Source organism: Ictidomys tridecemlineatus, chromosome 1 (assembly GCF_052094955.1).
Source record: "Ictidomys tridecemlineatus isolate mIctTri1 chromosome 1, mIctTri1.hap1, whole genome shotgun sequence".
In the NCBI taxonomy this organism is placed as follows: domain Eukaryota; kingdom Metazoa; phylum Chordata; class Mammalia; order Rodentia; family Sciuridae; genus Ictidomys; species Ictidomys tridecemlineatus.
The window spans coordinates 153,658,735-153,685,717 of record NC_135477.1 but is presented as its reverse complement, the minus strand read 5'-3'; the positions used below and the strand labels follow the sequence as shown (position 1 = coordinate 153,685,717).

General features: G+C 41.2%; 2 protein-coding genes and 1 non-coding gene across 7 annotated transcripts in view; 2 read left to right on the top strand and 1 right to left on the bottom strand.

Moving 5' to 3' along the window:
• Positions 1-21,365, top strand: part of Rnf130 (ring finger protein 130) — a 122,645-nt gene extending 101,280 nt beyond the window's left edge. Inside the window, exons 8-9 of one of the 2 annotated variants that reach the window (XR_013438984.1) lie at positions 10,184-12,795; positions 16,306-21,365. Coding sequence is in view for 1 of the 2 variants with exons in the window: in XM_078050062.1 (XP_077906188.1) it covers positions 10,184-10,293 (110 nt within the window). In the remaining variant the exon portion in view is untranslated. Of the gene's footprint in view, positions 1-10,183 lie in introns of both variants that reach the window. The other variant, XM_078050062.1, reaches the window with a different exon arrangement.
• Positions 8,393-8,467, bottom strand: Trnaa-agc (transfer RNA alanine (anticodon AGC)). The gene has a single exon. It is a non-coding gene; the product is annotated as a tRNA-Ala (tRNA).
• Positions 21,366-22,704: 1,339 nt separating the features above from the next.
• The window catches only part of Tbc1d9b (TBC1 domain family member 9B), a 47,613-nt gene continuing 43,334 nt past the window's right edge, over positions 22,705-26,983 (top strand). For 3 of the 4 annotated variants that reach the window (XM_078049963.1, XM_078049996.1, XM_078049990.1), the window contains exons 1-2: positions 22,705-22,912; positions 26,269-26,379. In XM_078049963.1, coding sequence (XP_077906089.1) covers positions 22,795-22,912; positions 26,269-26,379 — 229 coding nt within the window. In that variant the 5' untranslated portion in view covers positions 22,705-22,794. The remainder of the gene's footprint in view (positions 22,913-26,268; positions 26,380-26,983) is intronic. The other variant, XM_078049967.1, reaches the window with a different exon arrangement.

Sequence of the window (26,983 nt, the reverse complement as noted above, 5' to 3'; positions counted from 1 at the left end):
TCATCCACTATTCATTGATGGGACGTCTGGGGTGGAAACAACCCAAATGAATAATAGTGTTACTGTGAACTTCAGTGTACAGGAATCTGTTTGCAATTTTTTTTTCAAGAGAGAGAGAATTTTTTTTAATATTTATTTTTTAGTTTTCAGCAGACACAACATCTTTGTATGTGGTGCTGAGGATCGAACCGGGTCACACGCATGCCAGGCGAGCGCTACTGCTTGAGCCACATCCCCAGCCCATCTGTTTGCAATTCTTTGTTTAGAATTCCTGGGTCATTTGGTTCTATGTTTTAACTCTTCGAAAAACTGCCAGACTCTTTTCCATGCTAGCTGTGAAACATTTTACATTCCTACCAGTGATGTTCTAATTTCTCCATAGTGCTTATTATTCCTCCCACTTTTTCTGAATAGTACCCTTTTCTGGTGGGTATAGCAATACCTCGTAGTTTTGATTGCATTTCCCTAATGCATCTTTTTCTTTTTATATTGGCCACTTCTGTATCTTCTTTGGAGAAATATCTATTCAGTGCTTTGTCTAATTTTAAAAACCTGTCTGGGTTTTGTTCTTATTGTTGAGTTCTTTGTTCCAGATATTAGACCCCTCTCATATACACAATTTGCAAATATTTTCTACCATTATATAAACATTTGGTTCAGTTCCTTGATAGTGACTTTCAAGAACTTGTTTTATTTTGAAGAAGTCTAACTTAACCTGTTTTTTTCCCTTTTGGTTGCTTGTGCTTTAGGTGTCATTTCTAAGAATGACATTTCTAAATGACATCTATTTTAAAATCTATTTCAAATTACAAAAACTTCTAATATTTTTATAGTTTTGCAGACTTAAACTTCAGTGTTTGATCAAGTTGGAGTTAATATTTATATATGCTATGAGGTAGGAATCCAGTTTCATTGCATTCCCCTAATGACTAATGATGTTGAGCATCTGTTCATAACAAATTGCACTTTCCCAAGTATTCTTTGCCTCATTAAATGGTCTTTGGAACCCTTGCAAGAATTAATTTAGCTGGGTGCTGTGGCACACACCTATAATCCTAGCAACATCAGAGGCTGAGGCAGGAGGATCATGTGTTCAAAGTCAGCCTCAGCAAAAGTGAGGCCCTAAGCAACTCAGTGAGACTCTGTCTCTAAAAAAAATACAAAATAGGGTTGGGAGTGTGGCTCAAAGAATGAATTGATCATAGATGTATTATTTTGTTTCTAGGCTCTCAATTTTATTCCATTAATCTCTATCCTATCTGTATAAGAGTACCACATTGTCTTGATTACTGTAGTTTTGTGGTAGTCTTGGAATTAAGAAATGAGTCCTCCAGCTTTGCCTTTCTTCTCCAACATAAGATAAATTACTTCTGGGGTTGGGGTTGTGGCTCAGTGGTAGAGCACTTGCCTAGCATGTGTGAGGAAACTGGGTTTGATCCTCAGACCACATTAAAAGATAAATAAAGTTATTTTTTAAAAAAGATACATTACTTATAAAGTAACAACAGGATACTTAGAGTTGGTGTCTTTCAGAAACAATGGGAACCATGTGGGAAACTGAAGTAGGAAAATCACACAAGTTCAAGGTTACCCTGGGCAACTTAGTGAGACCCTGTTTCAAAATAAAATAAAAAGGATTGGGGATGTAGCTCAGTGGTAGAGTGGCAAGTGTGTATGAGCCCTGGATTCAATCCCCAGTACAGGGAGAGAGGGAAAGAAAGAAGAGAGCCAGAAAACAGTGAATTGCATGTTAAAGGGGGAAAAAAATGCTAGCCTAAATACCTAGGGAAAAAATTACCACAGTTAAAGATGAAATTGAACATTTCCAACAAATATTAAGAGGGAAATGTTCAGGCTAAAGGAAGAAGATTCCAGGTGAAAATATGGAAATGCTAGAAGGTTAAAGAGCACAGAAAAGGTAAATACGTAGGTGAATCTAAATTGTGTTTGACGTATACAGTACTAATAATAATACCTTACAGAAATTACTTGACATCAAATGCACAAAAGGTAGTAGGGAATAAATAAAATAAAAGTGTTCTGAGGGGCTGGGGATGTGGCTCAGTGGTAGAGTGCTTGCCTAGCGTGTGTGACGCACTAGGTTCGATTCTCAGCACCACATATAAATAAATAAAATAAATATCCATTGATAACTAAAAAGTATGTTTTTATAAAGTGTTCTGAGAGACTTACATTGTCCAGGAATAAGTAAAAGTACTAATTTATAGTAGACTTTAATAAATCAAGGATACATGTCATAACAACCAAAAAATTAATAAAATAACTTTTAGACTAGTGTAGCCACTAAAAGAATAATAAAACAATACATAATAAACTAATACCAGGAAAATATTACAAAGTTTTACGAAAGGAGAGGAAATGGGCTGGGGTTGTAGCGCAATGGTAGAGCACTTGCCCAGCACTTGTGAAGCACTGGGTTCAATCCTCATTACCACATAAAACCATAACTAAATAAAATCAAGTTGTTGTATTATCTACAACTAAAAAGTAAAGTTTTTAAAAAGGAGGGGAAAATGATAAGAGGAAAATAGCATAGAACAGGTTGGACAAATGAAATTAGCAATAAAGTTATAGATTTAAATACTAATATGTTAGAAGTGAATATAAATGAATGGCTAAATACACAAAGATACACTACTTTTAAATTTATATACATGCATGTATATGTGATATGTCCTTGCTATAAGGAGACAAAAATGTGAAAGTAAAATGATAGGAAAAATACCATGTAAATGATAATACAAATAAAATTGTTCTAAATATCTGCTGCTGTTTTAAGATAAAAGACATTTCATAATAATTAAAAGGTTAATTCATCTTGAAGAAAACAGTTTTAAATAGATGTACTTAATGTATCCTCCAATATTAGGAACAAAATTTAATGGATAAAAGGAGAAATAGACAATTCCACTATTATTTAAATGTATCTCTTGATAATGAACAAATACTCATGTATGAACATCACAATTAACAGACCAAGACGTTTTACATGTTATATATAGTATATAAAACTCATCAAGCAAAGTATATTTGCTATTTTTAGATATACCTCTGCTGAGTCATGAAACATATTTCAACAAAAATATATGGTTTGAAATCATGCAGACTTGATTTCTTACCAGTATAAACCAGTATCAAAAAGATAATTAGCAAGGGGTGGTCGATAGGGAAAGTAATGGGGAATGCTGTGGAGTGATATTGGCCAAATTATATTGTCATATTGTGTGCATGTTGGAATATGTAACAACAGATTTCATCAATATGTACAACCATAAAGCACCAATTTAAAAATGGGGGGAAAGTAATTAGAATGATCCTCAGATGTTTGAACTTAATCAGTGTGGTGCTGGGGACACATATCTAAATGTAAGAGACACCAGGTTCATTTCTTGACATGTAAGAGACACCAGGTTCATTTCTTGACATGTAAGAGACACCAGGTTCAATCCCTAGTACCAAAGGAAGGGAGGGAGGGAGGGAGAGAGGGAGGGTGGAAGTTTGCTTCTAAAAAAGAACTCATGAGTCAAAGAAGAAATTGCAGTGGAAAATATAAAAAGTGCTTGATGGAATGTTGATAAAATATGACATATTAAAATTTGTCTGAAGCAACTGAGCCATGTTGTAGGGAAATTTGTGACCATAAATGCAGAAAATAGGGGCTAGGGATGTGGCTCAAGCGGTAGCAGGCTCACCTGGCATGCATGGGGTGCTGGGTTCAATCCTGAGCACCACATAAAAAAATAAAGATGTTGTGTCCACCGAAAACTAAAAAAATAAATAAATAAATATTTAAAAAATTCTCTCTCTTAAAAAATGCAGAAAATATAGGAATTAATGTTCTAAGCATTTCTTTCAAATAACAAGCTAAATCCAATGAAACAAATACAGATCATAAGTGAATTCCTTGGAAAACACACAATTGAAAAAAATGAACAAATCACAGAGTTGTTTCTTTAATAAGACTAATTGAATTAACTTGATCTGCTGATAAGAAGAAACATTCAATATTAGGAATGAAAAAGAAGAAATATCACTAAAAAGCATATACACATTAAAAATAATAATAAATACAAAGAATCAGAAAGTAGAATAGTGCTTACCAAAGGTTGTAGGGAGGAGAAAAGGATAGTTGTTTAATGAGGGTAGAGTTTTGAGATTTGTAAGTTGAAAAAGTTTTGGAGATTTATTTTATAGCAATGTGAATGTACTTACCCTTTCTGAACTGTACACTTAAAAATGGTCAAGATGGCAAATTTTATGTTATGTACTTTTTGCCACAAGAAAAAATAATAATAATGAAAAAATATTATGAGACCTTGACCGTAAAGTATAAAAATTAGCTGAAGTTCACAAATTCCTTGAAAAAACACAAATATCAAAATTTATATAAGAAGAAATAGGAAATCTGAATTCTCCCACATCTAGGCAATAAATTAGACCCATCATTTAAAATACTTACTCAAAGAAGAACTTTAGGCCTGCATGGTTTCACTGGAGAATTCTTTCTAACATTTAAGAAAGAAATAACACTACTCTTACACAAATTTTTCTAGAAGAAGAAAGTTACCCAAATCCTTCTATGAAATTAGCTTAGCATTAACACCAAGTCATTACAAGGACATTCCAAGAAAGGAAAATTGTAAGTTAATTTAGCTTATGATATAGATCAAAATGTTTTAAACAAAAGATTGCCTGAATAAAACTGATGGTATGTGGGGAAGGAAAACATTACAACCAAATTGAAACTTATTAAAAAATGCAAGATTAATGACTTTTCTCTCCAAGAGGACCAAACTCTCTTTGTTGAGAGTTTCTTTCCCCTTCTAATAAACTTTGCTATACTTAAAAAAAATGCAAGGTTGAAAATCTGTGTGATTCACTGATTCACTTTTATTGACAGATTAACAGGAAAGTCATTTAGATATAGAAAAATCATTTGCAAAAATTCAACACCTGTTCCTGGTTTTTAAAAAAGAACTTTTAGGTAGAGGTGCGGTGGACATCTGTAATCCACCTACTCAGGAGGCTAAGGCAGGAGGATCACATGTTCGAGTCTAACCATGACATCGTAACAAGACCTTGTCTCAAAATAAAAAACAAAAAGGGGTGGAATGTAGTTCAGTGGTAAAGTACCCATGGATTCAATTGCCAGTACCAAAAACAAAACAAAACAAAAAAACTTTTTAACAAGCTAGGAAAAACAAGACTTTTTTTTAAGATGTTAATGGATCTTTATTTTATTCATTTATTTATATGTGGGGCTGAGAATCAAACCCAGTGCCTCACACATGCTAGGCAAGTGCTCTACCACTGAGCCACAACCCCAGCCCAAGACTTTTCTTAATAATGGGCATTTTTCAAAATCAGAGCAGACATCTTACTTAATGAGTCAAGTATTAGAAACATTTTCCCTGAGATTGTAAATGAGAATACTTGCTGTGTAACTGAAAGTTGTATTTCCATATACCAAAATAAGCACTTAAAAGTGAAATATTTAGGGGCTGGGGTTGTGGTTCAGTGGTAGAGTGCTCGCCTAGCATGTGTGAGGCTTTGGGTTTGATCTTCAGCACCACATAAAAATAAATAAATAAAACAAAGGTATTGTGTCCAAATACAACTAAAAAATAAATATTCTTTAAAAGTGAAATATTCAAAAAGTTAGCATTTTGAAAAAAGCATCAAATGAATGCCGTATGAGGAATATATCTAAGAGAAGATATGCAAGACTTCTGTAAGAAAACTAGTATACATTATTGGGAAAAATTAAAGATCACCTAAATAAGTTTATATAATAGGTTAACAAATTGGAAGATCTATTGTAAATATGTTATTTTACCCTAGATTCCCAGTAAATTCCCTGCAGATTCAGTCCTATCACAGTAGAGAAGTATATATTAACTTCTCAAACTGATTCTAGAATTAATATAGAAAAAGGTCAAGAATAACAAAACAATGTCAACCACCACCTCCACACTGCCCGTGGTACTGGGGATTGAACTCAGTATCTCACACATGCTGGGTAAGCAAAGCACTGAGCTATATCCTTAGCCTTGTTGTATTTTATCTTATTTGAGACAAAGTCTTAGTAAATTGCTCAGGCGGGCCTCCAACTTGCAATCCTCCTTCCTCAGCCTTCTGTGTAGCTGGGATAAGACAGTCTTGAAGAATAATAAAGCAGAAGGACTCAAAGAACTGTAAATCAGTATTATTTATAAAACTACAGTAATAAAGACAGGTATTGATCCAAGGATGAACAGATAATAATCTGTCTTAATAGAACAGATTATAGTTCAAAAAACCACACATAAGTATGTACACCTAACTCATGAAGCACTCACGTAGCACTACATGGCAATGGGGATAAGGATAGTTTTTTGTTGTTTTTCATTTTTTGTTGTTATTGTTTTTTACTAGAAATTGAATCTGGGGCACTTTACCTCTGAGCTATATCCCCAGTCCTTTTTTTTTTTTTAATTTTTTTTTTTTTTTGGTTGTGGATGGGCACAATACCCTTATTCTATTTGTTTATTTTTATGTGATGCTAGGGATCAAACCCAGTGCTTCATGCATGCTAGGCAAGCACTTTACCACTGAGCCACAACCTCAGCCATCCCCAGTCCCTTTTATTTTTTATTTTGAGACAGGGCTTCACTAAATTACTGCTAAGGGTCTTACTAAGTTGCCAAGTCTGTAATCCTCCTGCCTCAGCCTTGCAAGTAGCTGGGATTACAGGCATAGTCTAGCGAAGGACAGACTTTTAAAGATGTCTCTGGGTCATCTTAATTTCTAAGCCAAAAAAAAAGTTAGTTTTAATTCCTACTTTATACTCTATTCACAAATTAACTTGAAATGGACAATATATTTAAATGTGAAAGGTAGCTGAGCACAGTGGTATGTGCCTGTAATCCCAGTGACTTGGGAGGCTAAGACAAAAGGATCACAAATGTTGGGGATGTTGCTCAGTGGTTAAGTGCCCTTGGCCTCAATTTCTGATACCAAATAAAAAATGAGGCTTCTAAAAGATAAAATAGGTATCTTCAAACCATTTAGTTTTTGGTAAAGAGATAGGCAGAGAGTTCTTTAAATAGGACTCAGAAGTACATGAACCATAAGATAAATTAAGTTGGTCTACACTAAAATTAAGAAATTCAAGATCACTGCAAAATTTATAATTCACCAAAATTCATTCAGAATAAAGATTTTAGGGAAAAAACACAACCCAATAGGAAGATGAGGAAAAGAAATCAGTAGACATTTCAGGATGAACTATATACACAAATAGCCTAAAACCATATGAAAAGTGTTCTTCCTATTTAGTTATCAAGGGAAGGTAAATTAAAACCACAATGAAATACCATTACATAGCCACAAGAAGTGCTAAAATGAATAACAAAACATCAGATATTAGAACCAATATAGAATGAATGAAACTCTAACTTATTGGTGGCAGTAAAAAATTGATAACTTTGGAAAACTGCCAGTGTGATGAAACTGTATATATACATACCCTGAAACCCAACTATTTGATTCTTAGGCATAACCCAAGAAAGCTGCATTCCCATGAATGCAGAATATACACACAAGTCTGGTGGAATGATTCATACCTGTAATCCAAGCAGACTCTGGAGGTTAAGGCAGGAGGATCACAAATTTGAGGTCAGCCTCAGCATCTTAGCCAGGCCCTGTCTCAAAATTATATATAAAGAGTTGGGGATGTAGCCCAATGATAAAGTGCTCCTAGGTTCAACCCCCAGTAACTTAAGGGGGAAAAAAGATACAAGAATATTTCCAGCAGCAATGTTCAAAGTAGCTCCCTGATAGATTACATACCATGAATGTCACAACATAGCATTGTCTCAAAGAATTTAGGCAGAAGAGTATATGATGTGTTTCCAATTATGTAAAATTTAAAATAGACAAAGCTAAACTGTATGTGAGTAGTCTGGTTCTGGTTTCTCCAGGGGAGGGGAGAGGGCACGATGTGATCGGGGGTCACCTGAGGGACTCATGGAGTGCTATTAATGTTCTTTTTCTTGATCCAGCTATGATTTCATGAGTGTGCACTCTGTGGAGCTTACAGTCTGTACACTTCTCTGTATAATGGTCATACCTCTCTTACGAGTTTACTTAAGAGCTCTGTGTCACCAATAACAATAATTTTTAAAAAATCATTTGGTCAGGAAACGGTATTTTTCCAGGTATCAAACAATATCTTGTCCTTCCTTGGCAAGCCAGCATTATGCCTTTCTCTGAAATTCAGCTGCTTGAATGTTTTTCTCTTGGTGTTACATTTTTCACAAGAAAACCAGTTAACAGCTCTCAGTTACTGGTTTAGATTCTGACCCTTTTTAAAAATGTTTTTACTTTTATATTTTGGTACTGGGGTTTGAACCCAGGGCCTCATGCATGCTAAGCACACACTCTACCACTGAGCTATAGCCCCAAACTCCATTCTGACTGTGTTTGAAGGGTTTGTTTTGGGGGTGGGGGGGTAAGGGGTGGTGGCACTTGACAAAGATTTGCTGTCCTCTGATCACTACCCTACCAGAAAAATGTCATTTCTACTTCTGATGGCTTTAATTCTTCCTGTGTAGCAGAAATCCTCCTTATCATTAGCATTTTTTTTAATAATTCCCTCTTTGGTACTGTTGGATCATGCAAATCTATCTGAGGGCAGAGACTTAGTTGTCAAGAGGTCAAACGTCTGTATTTTACTTGGGGCCTTCCCCTTCAAGGGCTGCTTTGTACAGATAGCATACATCTTCGAATTCACCCTAGGTTTTTTTTTTTTTTTTTACAAGCAGAAGATTTTAATCATAATAAAGTTGAACAAGAAAATAGTAGTCCTACAAATTCATTTGTTAGTATGAACCTACAACCTTCCTTTCCTCCCTGCCCATCACACCATTTGTAAAATAAGAACAAGGTTGAAGAACTTAAAATACCCAATGTCAAGACATAAGGTTCCATTAGTGTAGTTTTCATGTGGTGGTAAAGCACTTTACTTGCATGAATTCCATATTTTAAAAATCATTTAAAAAAATGACTGCATGGACTTAATTAACTAAATAATATAATTAAAAACGTTCAAATCTATTATCAGAGCCTCAAAATCACCACATAAATCACCAAGTCAGCCCATCTGATGAAGGGGCTCTGCTTACCCACACCCCCATAGTCAGCTGAGAACAATTGCTTAAGAGGAAAGGTTAGGTAGGCAGGGTAGGGTATGAATTCTTCATAGGAAGAAGTATTCAAATGTGTAAGAGAAATCTTCAAGAGCCCCAGGCAGCTTTTATTTTAAAGAGCTACAGCAGTAAATTACTGGGGGATCCAAACATGGGAACATACATATTTAAAGTGTGCTTACAGGGCTGTGGATGTAGCTCAGTGGTAGAGCACTTGTATAACATCCTCAAGGTCCTGGATTCAATCCCAGCACCACAAAAAATGAACTTACATGAAGTACTCTTACATTGACGAATACATGCATTCTTTTTCTTTCTGTAATAATAAGAGGTCAATATGAAGGAGACATTTGAGAAAGTGAAGGATTTCAAAGATAATCCACATTCTTTCCCCCGAAGCCGGGTGAGAAATGGAAGCTGATGACCTGTACTAAGTCTGTTTTTTTTTTTTTTTTTATTGTTGGTCGTTCAAAACATTACACAGTTCTTAATACATCATCTTTCACAGTTTGATTCAAGTGGGTTATGAACTCCCAACTTTACCCGTATACAGATTGCTGTATCACATCAGTTACCCTTCTTCCATTGATTGACATATTGCTTTTCTAGTGTCTGATGTATTCTGCTGTCAGTCCTATTCTCTACTATCCCCCCTCCCCTCCCCTCCCCTCCCCTTTTCTCTCTCTACCCCTTCTACTGTAAATCATTTCTTCCATTTGTATTATCTTGTCTTACCCCTCCTTTCCTCTTATATATCATTCTCACTCCCTTTCCCTCCCACCTCTCATCCCTGTTTAATGTAAATCTTCTTCTCAAGCTCTTCATCCCTACCCTGTCCTTGTTTACTCCCCTTATATCAAAGGGGTCATTTGGTATTTGTTTTTTAACGATTGACTAGCTTCACTTATCATAATCTGCTCTAATGATCATAATCTGCTCTAATGCTAAGTCTGTTTTTATTGTTCCTTTTTCAGGTGGTCACTTCTTTCACCGAAATTCCTTGTCCCCTCGAAGCCTGGTGTATGAAAGCGAATTCTCCACAATTGAACCTTCTTTGGACATGTATGATGAGAACAAAACCTGATTTTTTAAAAATGGGCTATTAGGGGTCACTTCTTTTGTGATTTGATTTATGATCACCTTTCTTATTTTGTATTCTTCTCAGTGTCCATTTTGGAAGAATGATAGTGCTTCCAAGCACAGTTTGAGGTTCAGGGTTAAATTGCAAAGTTCCCCAAGGTGAGGCTTTGAAAACAGCATTATTGCCCAGGTGAGCCTTGTGGTATTGAATGCCTGCCCAAAGTTGGCCACTGAACATGGGCACCCAACAGGCCTGGCCATTTCCAGAGAAGAGGCAGGAGTCAGGGGTTAAGGTTGCATTGCAAACATGTCCCTGAATAATCACATGCTATTCTGTGTTGGGGTGGCATTGTTTTGGGTTTTTTTTGTGTGTGTATGTGTATGTGTGTCTGTGTGTCTGTGTGTGTGTGTTTTTTTTAATATTTTTTGTGATCCTCACTTACAATGCATACTAAAGCCTGCAAGTGAAGCTTCCTACCAATGCAGAGCACGAGTCACAGCTCCTTGACATACTCTATTTTGTCCTCTGTTTCTATTCTACTTCCTGTTAAAGGGCCTCTTTCTTTAGGGAATTGAGAGAAAGCCTTGTGTTTTGTACCTCACCTAAGACTCTGACCAACCCATTTCCCAACAGAGCTCTGCCTCATGAGACACAGGCCATGGGGCCAGGGTCTCTTCGTGGTGGTGACAGTCAGTCATCTGCTTGGTCATTTTCCAGCATCTGTGTTGAGCATGACATAAGGTGACAAGTGTTTATGTAGCTACTAAACATTGAAGCCCCCCTAGTCTCAACAGCCTATGGACCTGTCCATTTGCCAACCCTGAGGTGTGGGGAAGTAGCACAAGAGAGCCTGGCAGTCCTCCCAGGCACACTGACCTCAAGAGGCACAGCCAGTGGTTGTCAACATCCGAACAATTTTGAATGTTTTACTAAGAAGATAAAACAACCTTCCTGCTGCTAGATCTCAGATGAGGACTCTTCTTCAGTCTTCATTGGTCCAGCCCAAACCCTTCCCTCCAGCTTCAGAGCCAGCATGAGGAAGGCACTGGAGCGTCAGCAGCCAGGCATACAGAAAAGGATGTGGCAGCCAGCATGGTGGGCATCGTGAACACACATGCTCTTCCTACACACACAGGATGACATCAAGTTAACATGATGAGAAAGTTGTATCCTATGAGTAATCCCAGCACGGAACCAAAATAAGCAAATTTATAAAACAAATCTACACCACCTTTTTGCAAAAGGTCACGCCATAGTTCAGTCTGCTGCTTCTTATTCATATGAGCTGTGTAGAAGGTGTAAAGGCATTCAGATGCTTGTTATGAGACTGGCAACTTTCATTTCCCAATTCCTTGGATTTGACAGCAAACCAAGCCGGCACACAAATCCCTGCCCTGTTATTTGTATTTGCTCTTATGTAGAACACAGGTTTGAAATGAACACTTGCCATCTTTGCACATGTGGCTTCTCTTTAACAACGTCTTTCTTGTAACATGTCACTAAGACACTTAAGACACAGGTGTACCCAAAACAAAAGAGAACTTCAGAGAACAAGGATGGTGACAGCTTTTAGGAATGCTACGGCAGGGTGAGCAGCAGCATTTTGTTTTAATAATTTGAGACTGGAACAGGGCAGATCTTTAAGGTCTAAACTAATTTTGCTTTTTACTGCTTACCAAGGGCTTTAGTTTGTTTTCCTTTTTATAGTCTTTGTACTATAAAAATATTTTTGATAAACAGTTTCAAGAGAGTGTCTTTCAGAAGACAGGTTTGCCTCACTGATTCTCAGTGAGAACGTGTCTCAGTCTGCCAGAGCTCCAGATGTGCACCTGTATTTGTGTTTGGTTTGGCTCACTGTACAGATAAGATAACTCAGTTCTGATTATTGCCATGTTATCTGTACCATGACCTTGGTTTCCCCAAATCAAAACTCAGATCCTGACATAACATTTTCTTCTCCATCTGTGCCATCTTATAAAGACATGTATGCTAAACTCTGCTCAAAACAGTTTCTTTACTAAAAAGGAATGAAATTACTTGAGGAGAAATTTTTAAATTGTGTCCTTTAAAATCTATTGATTAAATATTTGAATTTCTGAGAAATCTGGAGCACATGTTCACTATAGAATAGCCAAGGAAGCATTTCTTACAAGGGTATTTACTCAGAACGGTGCTCCAGATCCCAACTTGACACCCTTTTCTGAAAATCCAGGCCACCTTCCAGCTCAGCTATAGAATGGCCTGTCTTTGTCAGGAGGGACACTGACTTCTTCATCAAGGACATGTACTTCGGGAATAGAGAATGGCATTTTTTATCCCAGATAACAGTCTCCCTTCCAGCGGCTGTGCTGCCAGGACTCCTTGCTGAGCCACTCCCGGGACCTTGACAGGGAGCCAAGACCGCTGTGTTTGCTTGCTGTGCCAGCTTGGTGAGGGCACGCTTGTCAGCTGGTGCCTCTGATTCTGAGCAGCTCAGGAAGCAGAGAGCAGCTTCTTCTGTGTCAGGTGAGTATCTTGGTTGCTACAAGTCTTACCACCAGTTGTAGTTATTAGTCAGGAAATATGATTTCTCATTTTCTCTGGTGGTGGTGGAGAAGCTATTTGAAGAAGGGAAAGAGCCAAAGAGTGAGCTATTTACACTACAAACCTTCCATACCTCCAATGGACTGTTTTGAGCTAGGCCTGTTACCAGCCTCTTCTCCTAGACCACTTGCACCCTGATCCGCAGGCAGAGCAGAAACTTTTGCATGTGGAATAGGGCTGGGAGCAGTCAGAGTGTCATCACCTAGGAATCAGGTTATAATAGTAAAAATGCAAAGGCATAAGCTTTTTGGATCTTTACTGTCCTTAGGGAGGAACTTCTCAAAGCCCTCCTTTCCTCCTATTTCAGGATCAGGAGAGAAGGGACTGTTGTGGAAGGCCAGGTTTGAGATTTAGTGGAGCATATCCATCCAGGGCCCCACATCTGCTCCCCTCTCAGGGAGACAAGATCCACAATCAGGCAATTAAAACTCCTCACAAGATCTTGTGAGCTTTTCTTTTAAAGCTTTTACTGCATTGCTCCATCAACTAGTTCCTCTGGTGGTTTTCAGGCCTGGTCAGGAGGGTCGTCCATGAGGCACTTCTGTGAACACTTGACTAGCCCTGTGGCTAAGGCTGCACTCACCAACTTCCTTTATGCCACAATAGTCCCAGCTGCCAAAATATGGAGTGGGGAAGGTATTAAAATAAGATTACTGAGTTTTACTAACTTGACTAATGTCCTGTGGGCTTTATAACCCCTCACATCCAATGCTTTCATAGATCTACATGCCAAACAACACTGGTTTTAACTGAAGAAAAACCAGCATGTTCTCTTGCTATTAACCTTTACTTACTTGGGCAGTGTTCTGCTGTAGGAAAGCAAGGAGGCATGTTTGAGTCAGGAGCTGCTCTCACAAGTGATTGTTGCTTATAGATGTCATTGAACAAAAATGCTGATTTTAAGAATGTAGCATTTAGAAGAAAAAAAGTAAGACGACAAAGGTTCACAGACCTTTACTAAATTCTCATTGTGTGCCTAACACATATACTTTGAATTAAAGTGGACTCAGTGATCATGAAGATTCAGAGGGTTTGGGGTGTAGCTAAGTGGTAGAGCATGTGATTAGCATGCACAAGTCCCTAGGTTCAATCCCCAACACCAAAACAAAAACAAAAAAGTGAAGTTTTGGTTGTTTCAGAAAACTGGCACATCAACAAGCAACTAAGATGAAAGAGCAAGTGAAATGAGGCTCAGTGTTTTGAAGAGGAACAGGAGCACAATGAAGGGGATAGCACTGCTGCCTTGAGAACCCTGAACAGAAGGGCCAGGTGAAGGCTGAGAAGCTGAGGCAGTGGCTAGGAAGATGGGGTTGCACTTCCTGGGCCTCCAAATCTTTGCTTGGTGAGGGCTTGACTCCAGTCTCTGGAAAGAGAATGAGCTCCTTGTGGAGAGGAAAGTATATGGGCAATAGAGTGGCCTGGAGTACTAAGGTCTGCCTCTAAGAGGCCATGTCCAAGGAAAGGACTTTCCCAGTTAACCCACAGACCTGGGATTAACTGAAAGTAGGAATCAAAGGAAGGAGCCATAGAAAGAAGTGGAAGCCTGAGTTTCCAATCTCAGTGAGTGGATTGGTATTAGACCCAGGGAATATCCTTTTTGAGTCACTTTAGGGCAGGGTGCCTAGAGGGAGACATGGAGATACTGGGCTAATCTTAGGCAGAGGTTTGCTGAGGGAATAGTGATCAGGTTTGGCTCCTCCTGCATCAGAATTCCTGTGAAGCCATGTTTTAAATACACATGCCACCTAGCCCTACCGAAGTTGTCTCCGTGTAATCACAATCTCTTCGGTGCCCCCATCTTCCCTCACCCCTGCCCCATGCAGAGGTTTGTACACTAGACACATGCACACACAGACACCCTCACTAGAGGGTACACTCAGTTCAGATGATGGTGGCAGCCAAATGGGCTGGAATTACCCTGTGACACAAAAAACAGGCTTGCGATAAAAACTCTGGGGACACTGACATTCAAGATACAGACAGAAGGTGCTACTGAAGTCAACCAGTTTAGAAAACCCTTTGAATGTAATTTCCCTCTCCAAAAAAAGGCAGAATGACTGGCTCTCATTCTCATCTTCAGTGTCACCCAAAGCCAAAGTGTAATGTGGTTAAACTCAATCTTTGCTCCCATTCTCAGGCAGCACAGGGAGATAATTGAAAGGGATCAGTATCACAGTGTATCCTGACACCACAGCTGAAAATAAGTGCCTTCCCTCAGCAGATCCTGATAAGGGCAATTGTTACAAGTTAGATGTATGGAGTTTTGTCCTTTATTTTGACCTTGTGGGTACATCATTCCAAAGATTTGACACACCATCATGTTATCCCTTTGGGGAAAGAATAATCTGGGATGTGGTTAAGATCCTTACAAAAGACTGGGAAACGCTATATGGATTTTAAACATAGTAACATCAGAGAAAATACAGGAGGAAGTTGGTGGGGGTAAGATGCCTGCATTTTTCTGTCTGTATGGAATTGTTTTCCTAACTACTCTGTGAAACTTCAAGGAAAGCAAATCATGATGGAGCCCCTGAGCTGATGAGTTGGGGAAAGTTTTACCAGCCTCCTGGAGCCTGTCTGAAGGGGGCTGAAGTTGGGGGATCAGGAGGCCCCCTGTAGTCCTGGAGCTCCTCCAGGCATTGATGGAGTTGAGAAGTTTTCCTCCCTCTTATGGGTGTCCAGGGCTATCCCAGCAAACTGAACCTCAAAAAAGAGGGGCCGAGCGGGCCTCCAGCAGGTGTGGAATAAAAGCAGTCCCCTACATTTTCCAGAACTGTGACCCTACCAGCCCAAAGTGACTGTGGAGTGGAAGGGAGCCATCAGCTTCAACCACTGAAAGAACAACCCTTTTACATCTAAGACATGTATGGAAGACCCCCTTAGGGACCACCTGGCCTATCACATGGGTTTTCCCTCCTACAGTTCACCTTAGGCTGCAGTCAGTTTTCTGTTTTCTTCACTCAAACTTGGGGAAGAAGGGAAATGCTTTAGTACAAAAAGGTAAAAGTCTTTGAACCTCATACAACTTGATTATTTAACCTTCAGAAAGGTTCATTGCTGCTCAAGTTGCTCAGGCCTCTGCCCTGGGCTCTCTGAGCTCTGCCTGCTAACTCCTCCATATGCACACAATACAAAGGATTGGGACTGGAGGTATCATAGACCCCAGAGCCAAGGATGTGGGTGGACACTTCTGTAAGCCACACACATCCTCCTGTGGAAAAGCCGAGAGCAGGAAGCCATCATCAGCATACTTCTCTCAGCTCTGATGTCCATCCCCTGGGACACTTAACCAACTCATTTCTTACCAGTCCACTTACCTCCACTCGTGGGTAGTCACATGCATAGGGAACATACATGTTGGTCACCTGGCAAGTCTGACTTGGCTTTCATCAGTTCCTCATTCCTGTCATCTTTTCTACCCTCTCTTTCCAGGTACTAGCAACTGTCAAGAATTACAGATGAGGGGCTGGGATTGTGGCTCAGTGGTAGAGCGCTTGCCTAGCACATGTGAGGCACTGGGTTTGATCCTCAGCACCACATAAAAATAAGTAAAATAAAGGTATTGTGTCCATCTATAGCTTTAAAAAAATAGAATTACAGATGATTGTTCTGAGATATTGTTTTCAAAATTAAAACAACTTAATGTGAATTTAAATTTGCTTTTGGAATTACCCTTCCTTCCTCCACAATTAAGTCCAAGTATATTTGTACTGTGTGATATTAAAGAACTTTTCTAATGACTAGGAGGAACTGAACCAAGAAATTTATTTAAAAGGTGGAGAGGATCTAGGTAGAATATATCATCCCAGGCCATTTGTTTTCCTTCAGGTGATCAAGCTCTTCCAAAATAGGAAGGCTGCTGATTGCTAGATGTGTTCTGTGGATCCAGTCACTAGATGTGACCTGGTTCCACAGCCCAGCACCTTTGTGGGGGGCCTAGCTTGTGACAATACATGCCAACCTGGAAAGAGGCAGAGAGGGCACTGTCTCCCTTCATCCTTCCAGCAGCCCAGGCCTGTCTTGCTGACCCAGCTGGAGGAGGGGCTCCCTTGGCTGGTGCTTAGGCCAGAATCTGGTGTCTTGAGCCAAGAATGGGAAGCAGGATGGACTCCAGAGTGGCAGTAGCTCTGTCCAAGAAAACTGGACAAGCATGCTTACCGACACAAGAAAAGACTCCCAGCTAGGAGATAACATTGACAGTATGGAGAACATCATTGCCTAATAGAAATATCCTGTTCCCGCACAAGAGAAGGACTACTTCCAATCCCAGACTACATATGTCACAATTGGTTTTGACCCTCAGTAGCTTTTATACTCAGAAAATACTAAAGTCACTCCTTTCATATTTGGGTCACTTGAAGAGCCCCTCTAACTCCAGGTTCCTGCTAACTATGCACAACATCTCAGACGATGGCATACAAAACTATTTTTCTAACTATAGTACAGGTAATTTGGGATGGGGGAAGCTTGGAATATATGTAAGTGTGGCAAATGACTTATCTTCTACCTTGAGAGATAAAAGGGAAACTATGCACTTGACTTTTAATTCACCATTGGATAGCTTGTGTCAGGAACAACACATATCAGATATTCAAGAAGAGAAAAATTGATCATTAGCTTAATTGGGGGGTTCACTGTGGGGGGATTTAGCCTGTCTAGAACACAGATACCTTCAAATACAATGTGAACTGAGTTCTTGACAATCAGATTTTATCAACCCTTGGAAATGTTCTGGGCAGCACAACTCTTATGTCCACATGGTTATAATTAAATAGTGAAATTGTATGGTATATAACTAAATGCCAATAGTGTATACCTGTATGTGCGAAATTTGCTAATATAACCATTTCAATAAAAGCCTATTGAAAAAAACTCTTGGCCACATGGAGTACTGTTGGTGGTAATATGTCTCAGTAAGGACTCTTCGTTGCAGGTGAAAGAAAATTCAACCCACGCTGGCTAAAGTAAAATGGGAATGTAGTGGTTTCCAAAAGCTAAAGCCTGTGACAGATGTGATATGATTTGACCCTCAAACATTGATACCAGGACACATCTTCCAGCTTTGCTTCCTCTGGGAAATCTCCATCTTGTGGTAACAAGTACTTCCAAATTCTTTAGGGCAGATTTCTCTATAGAATACAATGACACATATGTTCAATGTGCCAGTAGTGTCATCAGCACTCCACTGAAGTGTCCCAGACCAGAATGGCATTGCCTGGGCCCTGTTTGAAGGCACGTGTCCATCACCAATCCAGCCACTGTGATCCCAGAGATGGGTTTCACTGATTGCCTCAGCCAGCGTGGGTTCCACTTCTGCAGCCCAGTGGTGCATTCAGCTTCACCTGCAAGACAGGAGCTGAAGGCTGAGATGTAACTCAATGGAGAGCACTTGTGCAGCATGTACAAGGCCCTGGATTCAATCCCCAGCTCCACAAAGAAAAAGAAAAAAGATGGGAGTTAAGGTCTAAGGAATGGCTCCCACAACAAAAATAATTGTGCTGCCCAGAAAGGAGAAGTGGCTGTTGGGGGCCAAAAGCAGCAAGTTTCCAGTGTATATTAAAAAAGGTCTGTATATCAGTGCCATCTCTGCCAATTACTAGTTTGACCTTGGCAAGTCATTTCACCTGCCTGGATTTCAGTTTTATCATCCCTAATTTAAGAATCATAAAATACCTACCCAATAGGATTGATGTGGGAGGAATTAGATTTAAAATTATGTCAGAAGTAGGTTTCATATTATATGGCCATTAACAGTCTAGTATCCAGAATATATAAAGAACTCCTACAACTCAATACAAATAATATAATTTTTAAATGAGCAAAAGATAGGAATAGGCATTTCTCTCCAACCCCCCCCCCAAAAAAAACAAGAAGCACATTAAAAGATTTTCAACATCATTAATCATTAGAACTGGATATTATTGGGACATAACACTGATGAAATATTGAAAATTAGAACTCCCATAATTACTGGTGGGAGTGTGAGATGGCACCACTGCTTTGGAAAACAGTTTGGTGGTTACTCAAAAAAATCAATCTATTTTTAGTTTGTTTTTTGGTACCAGGGATTAAATCCAGGAGCGCTTAACCACTGAGCCACATCCCTAGCCCTTTTTTGTATTCAGTTTAGAGACAGGGTCTCACTGAATTGCTCAAAGTCTTGCTAAATTGCTGAGGCTGGTTTTGAACTCACAATCCTCCTGCCTCAGCCTCCTTAGTCACTGGGATTACAGGTATGCACCACTGCACTGGGCAATCAAACATATCTTTAACACATGTTCCAATAATATGGCATAAATATATAGTATATCCAAGAGAATTTAAAACAAATACAAAAATGTATACAGCATTATTCACAGTCAAAAGCAGAAAACAAATGTTCATCAACTGATGAGTGAATAAACAAATGTGACATATTCATGCCATGAAGTAATACATTCAGTCCTAAGAAAGAAACGAAGCACTGCCACATGCCACAATATCAATGAATCTTGAACCCATTATAGTAAGCGAAAGAAACCAGACACAAAAGGCCACATATTGTATGATCCACATGAAATGTCCAGAATAGACAAAACAGTGTTTGCCAGGGGCTAGGAGAAGGGAGAGATTGGAGTAACTGATTGCTAATGAGTACAGGGTTTCTCTTTGGAATGATGAAAACATTCTGGGATTAGATAGTGGTAGTGGTTTCCAACCTTGTGAAAATACTAAAAGCCCACTAAATTGTGCACCTTAAAAGGTGAATTATATGAAATGTGAATTTTATCTTAGAAAATAAATTAAAAGTAGGTTTAGCACATACTAAGTGCTCAATGACCATTTGATCTTCCCTTCTTATAAAGAGTATTTCAGGGCTGGGGATGTGGCTCAGTGGTAGAGTGCTCACCTGGCATGCATGGGACACTGGGTTCGATCCTCAGCACCACATAAAAATAGAATAAAGTTGTTTAAAAAATTCTCTCTCTCTCTCTCTCTCTCTCTCTCTCTCTCTCTCTCTCTCTCTCTCTCTCTCTCTCTCTCAAAAAAAAAGTATTTCAAAGGGTGGTCTCTAGGTCAGCAGCACAGCATCAATTAGGAACTCATTAGGTATGCAGATACTCTAGGGTGGGGTCCCAAAGTATCCAGTAGGCCATGCAGGTGATCCCAGGGCATGCTCAAGTTTAATCCCTCCAGTGAAGAAATGAAATAACCCTTTACCTCCTCTCAGGGTAGTTAAAAGTACTTCCAAAATCTCCAAGGCAGATTTCTCTACAGAGCAAAACAACATTATGAGTTTAAGAAAACTAGTCTCTACTTTTTGGGGGGCAAGAAGAGTGACTTGGTGCATAATAATTAAATAGAAGAGTAGGTTTCCTTGTGTCATATTCCTACATACATATAACATAATTTTATTAATTTCATTTCCGGTACCTCCCTTTATGCCCCTTCCTCCCTCTCCCAATCTCCTCCATCTACCCTACTGGACTCCCTTCTGTTTTCATGAGATCCAGTTTGTTTCCTTTTTTTTTTCTCTTGTTGTGTCCACATATGAGGGAAAATATACAACCCGTGATTCTCTGGTCTGACTTATTTCATTCAACATAATTCTCTAGAGCATTCCATCCATTTTCCTGCAAATGACATTATTTGTTCTTAATGGCTGATTAAAACTCCATTCTGTATATATATACCACATTTTCTTTATCCATTCATCTGCTTAAGGACACTTAGACTCATCCTCAACTGGGCTGTTGTGAATGGTGCTGCTATAAACATTGGTACACATGTATATCTAGAGTATACTGACTTTAATTCTACTGAATAAATAACAGTGTCTCTACATATTGAAAGTTGATTCAGAGTCACAAGCAATATTTCAAAATTCTATGGATTATGGGTGAGAAACCAGCCTCTACCTCAGAGCAAAGCCTGTCCAAGGAAGGGGGTGTGACCCTTGTCCTTGGAAAGACCCACAGAGCACTCCTAGGCACACATCCACCCTGCTGAGTTGTTTATCTACAAATTACGAGAGAGATTTTCGGAGCCAGGTGTCCCTGACTCAGTCAGGCTAGGTGAGGACCCATATCAACCCCCTAGCAACCACCAATCAGCATGAGACAGGGAAAATACTTGGGATGTCAGATGACCCTCCCAGTAGTTTATGGTGGTTGATAACGTTGGGAAACCGTGTAATTCAGCACTACTCCCCTCGTGGCTTAAACTAATTAGTTCAAGCGAATCCCCCACTGGTACTAACCAATCACCCTTATCCAACTTGTTCCCGCCAGTGAATGTGCTAATCAATGTTAAGAGTTGTTTTTATGATTTTCCCACTGTGTGTGATGATTTGCTAAGACATGATATGATGTATGTGGGGTCCCTGCCTTCCCCAAAGAGTGTATACAACTGCTGCAAACCCTGGGCTCTGGGCCTCTCAGGTCACCAGTTGCTGTGTGCACACGGAAGACCTAACTAGCTTGCAATAAACACCTCTTTGCTGCTTACATCTATCTTGGTCTCTGGTGGTCTTTTGGGGGTCCCGAATTCGAGCATAACATGGGGAGGTGGGGGGGGGGTGCACAGCCTGTAATCCTAGCAGCTCCAGAGGCTGAGGTAGGAGAATCTCAAGTTCAAAGTCAGCCTCAGCATCTTAGTGAGGCCCGAAACAACTTGGTGAGAACCTACCTCAAAGTAAAAAAGGACTGGGGATGTGGCTTAGTGGGTAAGTGCCCCTGAGTTCAATATCTGGTACAAAAAAAAAAGAGAGAGAAAAAAAGAAAAAGAAAAGGACTATGGATTACTCTGGCTGTCAGTCATGTACACTTACATCTGTTATACTAAGATCCCTGAATGCCAGTGACAGAGATCCAACTCTGTTCACATCTCCCAGGGTGATTCTAATATGCCCCCTTCCCAATACCCTCTTGACCTCAACCCTTTATCCAGCTAGGTGACCAGAAATCCCAATTAGCCCGTCAAAAGTTGTCCCTGACAGAGTTAGCAGCCCCTTTTGACTCTGAAGGACACAGGCTTACTCCCCAGTCCCTGGTACACAGGCTTCTCAGTGTTGACAGTGGTCAATTTAATTTGCTTCATGGTATGATAAGAGCTCATGTTTGGATTGTGAGTGGTACTGCCAGCTGTGGGTTCAGGGGGAATAGGGATCTGCAATACCGGCTGAAGATGCTGGCCACCCCTATACCTTTGCAAAAACCTCCACTGATCCCAGGGCCAGCCCTGATCCAGACCCCAAGACCACACAGAGTTCCATCTGTCAGGTGAGGGTAGAACACTGACTTCTAAGGATATACGTGCCTTGGGGGCTTCCTGACCACCTGTCCATTGGACCTTGAAGATTAATCTTAGGCTCAACTGTCAGAATTCTGAAAATCATTACAAACTGCTAACCCTTTTCCAAACGACCTTTGCAACATTAATGCGCACTCGATCGCACAATTGACTAAAAGTATATCAGCAAACGCTAATTCTTTACATTTGCTCCCCAAACTCTGAATAAGTGTTCACAAAATGCCAGAAGTTCTTATCTCTGCACAACCAGTCCCCTTTCCCTGCGCTGTAGACTGAGCGATTCCAGAGAGGCCCGACGCCCTGGGGATGGAGCGCTAGGAGACCAGGCTGCAGCGCTGCGGCCTCGGGCGAGAAGAAGTGGACACGGCCGAGTCCTAGCCCGCAATGGTCCGAGGCCATAGCTAGGGCGAGGCGGGGTCCGCGAGGACGGAGAGGGGCGAGGCTGGGCGGGGAGCGGCCGCGCGGCGGGCGGGCCCAGGACCGGCGTCCTGTCAACGCCGGGCGCCCACCAGGGGGCGCCGCCCTCCGGGCCCGTTCCCCCCGCCCCGCCCCGCCCGCTCTGCTCCGGCGCGGCGACAGCGGCGGGCGCTTCCGCCTCTCGGGCCCGGGCCGGGTGCGAGCGGCCCCGCGATGTGGCTGGGTCCCGAGGAGGTGCTGGTGGCCAACGCGCTGTGGGTGACGGAGCGGGCCAATCCCTTCTTCGTGCTGCAGCGGCGCCGGGGCCACGGCAAGGGCGGCGGCCTCACCGGTGAGAGGCGCGCGGGCGGCCTGGCCTGCAGGCGCCGCGCTGGGCCGGGCGGGGAGGGCGCGCCGGCGGCGGGGGCCGGGGACCGACGCGCCCAGGACAGGCCCAGCCTCGGCGTCGCCGCGGACAAGCACATCAGCTCGCGGCGAGGCGCGGGGCGCGAGACCAGGAGAGGCCTAGGGGACGGAATGACCCGCAAGCGAGGCCAGGAAGGGTCGAGAGGCGGCAGGTGCAGACAGGGCGGGGGCGTCGGGGGCTCGAGGTGGGGAGCTAGCGGGAGGTCGTGATGGGGACTGGGGGCTCGAGCAAGGCAGATGCGCTCTGGCTAGGTGGTCGGTTCGGAGACTTCGAGGCCGACCCAGGGCGACCGAATGAAGACTGGCAGTGGCCTCTGCTGAGATTCCATGCCTGAGAGCCTCCCGGTGCTTTGCCAAGGCGTGTGTGGGATTTAGCAGCTGAAAATCAGCGAGACCTCCCAAAACTCTGCCTCTGCGTCAGCCTCAGTTTCCTTAAGTGCTGCTGAGGGCCAAGTGACACAAGCACACATTTTCTTTTGCCTCTGTCGATATTACCAATTCACTAAAAAATTGCCTTTTCTTTTTTTTAATAAAGATCAGAGATCCCTGCTGTTGGCCTCAGCCCCCCTTCTCTCCGTCTATCCTTGACCTACCTTTTGTGCTCCTTGGTGACATCAGAGCTACTGACCCATGGCTTTACCTAATTACCAGTACAGGGTGTTCCTATGAGCTAGCCCTTTGTGGGTCTGGGGACCACCATTCACACAGGAGACTGGGCTGGGAGCCTCTGGAGTTGTGTGGTATATGGAACTTGGGGGAAGTCCACTGGGCATTCCTTCAGCAGATGTTGTCCAAAGCCCCTCATGCTTCAGTGCCTGCAACCTGGCACTGCTGGAACTGAGCTGGGTATCCAGAAGTGGCCTAATGGGAGACTCCAGTGCTGGTACTTCAGGTGCTGAGTGTTGCCCTGCAGGAATGCAGACCCATTGTTTCTAGATCCTCCAATTTATCAAGAGAATTTTCTGTAAAATGTTCTGATATTCAGTGTCTCAGCTGATACATTCCTGGCAGATGCAGATGGAGGCTTCCAATAGAAGACCTCTGTGGTCATCCTCTCCTGGGCCACACCTCTTCATGTGTGAGAGACTGTACTGTTTCCAAGAAAACTCAATGTTCTTCCTTTAGTACTTCAGGCTGCCTTCAAAAGGGCCTGGAGAATCACAGGGATCTATACTGGGCCTGCCTCCTGAACCAAGCTGTTCAGTGAGAATTAAGCTGTTCAGTGGGAGTTAACCTCAGAAGCTACTACAAGCCCAGGGAGGAAAGGGAGACAGTTGATGACAAACACCCCTTGTTACATCATTCATCTCTCTGTGTCCTCCAAGACTGAATTCCCAGACCATCCTTCAAGGAACCATTCCTTGAGTTCCCCCGCCCGTCACCCAGCTGGGTTTGGTACATCCTGCCATGGCCTTCTTATGCCATTATAGATAATTGTGGCCTCCCTAGCTCTGTCCTCCCAGGAGATAAACCATCAGTGATCCAGTTTTATTCAAGTCATCTTTTAAAACCTTACCACCCTGAACTTTTCTTTAAAGAGTCTAGTGTGCCAAATGATCAGTCTGTTTTAAAAAAGCTTTCAGATCTTTTTATGTGGTTATGCCAACAGTTTAGAGACTCTAAAATAAAATTTCAGAGATCAGAAGAGAAGCACCAACATGAACAACAACAACAAAAAAAAGTTTATTCCAAACTGTTAAAGTTTAAATATGCCCTTTTGCAACTTACACATTTCAGGGGGGAAAAAAAGTATAATTGTTCATTGTATTTTTTAAAGATTGGATCTTAAAATGAATATGTCAGGGACCAAATTGTAAAACTAGAGTAATAAAATCAATAGAAATTGTTTCTAGCATCAACAGGAAGATGGCAACAATGTATTTTCAGCATACCAAAAGCAGCACTTCATTAAAAGGAAGAAATACTTTTCAAATAGGAATAGTGAATAGGGTTTTAGATTGGTTGATTGTTGAATTTATGAAGAGAAATGAATCAGACAAACAGTGTTAGAAAATATATATATTTCCTGCTGATTTGTCAGGAAATAGTGACCTTGGCAGAGATAGCACTACTACAAACCGGGTATGTATATGTGACAAGAAAGAAAACTTGTCCTAAAATGCCTTGGTTCAGAGATAAAGAAAACAGAATCAGTGTTTTCCCAAATTTAGCAATTCTAAAAATTTACATGTCCTTTCTAGCCCGTGGCTTTTGAGGTTGGAAGAAACTTCCCTAACCTTTCAGAAATAAAAATTTGTAATCCCATGGCAGAAAAAAAGACAATATTGTCCTCCTGTTCTTGATATGGAAGGTGATGTTACAAAATCATTGTCCTGTAAGAAGCAACCAGAGTTCTATGACAGAAATGTTGGAGGGAAGGGGATATATTAGGAGATGTGTCTTGCAATTAATAAAACACATTGTTATTTTTCTGAACTTTGTGATATTGTTCTTTATATTTTAATTTGCATTTGTATTTTCTTATTCTAAGGAATACTTGGGGCTGGGGATATAGCTCAGTGGTAGAATGCTTGCCTAACATGCCCTGGGACCCTGGGTTCCCCAGTACCACACAAAGATAAAAGAATTATGGGCCTGGGGTTGTGGCTCAGTGGTCCTGTGCTCACCTAGCATGCACAAGGCACTGGGTTTGATCCTCAGCACCACATAAATGTAAAATAAAGATATTGTGTCAACCTAAAACTTAAAAAATAAATATTAAAAAAAAAGATAAAAGAAATACTTGATTTCAAACCTAATTTTATGTTTTTCTGAAAGAGGACCTCTCAGGATCATTTAACTTTGGGTTCTGTCAAACCTACATGTGTGCCAGGTACACACACCTGTAATTCCAATGACTTAGAAGGCTGAGGCAAGGAGGATCATAAGTTAGAGGCCAGCCTCAGCAATTTAGTGAAATCCTGTCTCAAAAGGGCTGGGAATGTAGCTCAGTGGTAAAGTACCCCTGGATTCAATCTCAAGTATAAAAAAATAGAAAGAAAACTTGATTGTGCTCCTGCCTGCAAGTGTTTTTGAAGCAAGAGAATAAACAGATGCTTCCAGGACAAAATAGGAAGAGATTTTTTTTTTTTTTAAAGACATTAGACTCTGGCCAAAGATCTTTAAAAGAGAAGCTGTTTGCTCATGGGGGTGATGATTCAGAATGTGTCTATTTCCTTGTACTGGGGCTGCCATCCTGATGACCTCTGGCTAGGCTCAGCTCCAGGGACCTTTCAGCATGGCTTACCTCTCACCCTCCACATCTCTCTGCCCTGCTCCCAGGTCTTCTCGTGGGCACCCTAGACGTGGTGCTGGACTCCAGCGCCCGTGTGGCCCCTTACCGCATCCTGCACCAGACCCAGGACTCACAGGTCTACTGGACAGTGGCATGTGGTAGGTGCTCTGAGTCATGAGGTCACATGTGGGAGGGAAAGGACATATAGCTGGTATTTCTGGGCAGGGTGGTGCCTACTAAGAATCCCATACTGCATCTCACTGAGATAAAAGCCAGGCCACCAAGAGGGAAGTAGAGGAGCCATTGCTTCTAGTGTATGAAGGCAACTTCACTGTTCATAGAGAGCAGGGTCAGTAGAGGACAGCCCCATGGAGCCCCATGCCCCTCCCAAACCCCACCAAGGGCTCAGGCTCAGGATTTAGCAGTGTCCACATTCCTATAGTCACCTTTTCTCAAGAAAAGGTGTCCTTACACGTGTATGTGCAAAGTGGTAAAAATTTTTGAGTCACATAGTGTGCACATCCCCAGCTGAGGTGGATTAAGGTGTTCCTCTACCTTCTTTTTTCAGCTCTCATATTGTATACAGGTAGCATTTTCACAGTCTATGTAACATGTTTTGACATTTTTATGCTTTTTGGTGATTATTTACTGATTAAAATGACTCCCAAGCAGGCCGGGCATGGTGACATATGCCTGTAATTCCAGTTCCTTGGTAAGATGAGGCAGAAGGATCACAAGTTTGAGATCAGCCTGGGCAACTTA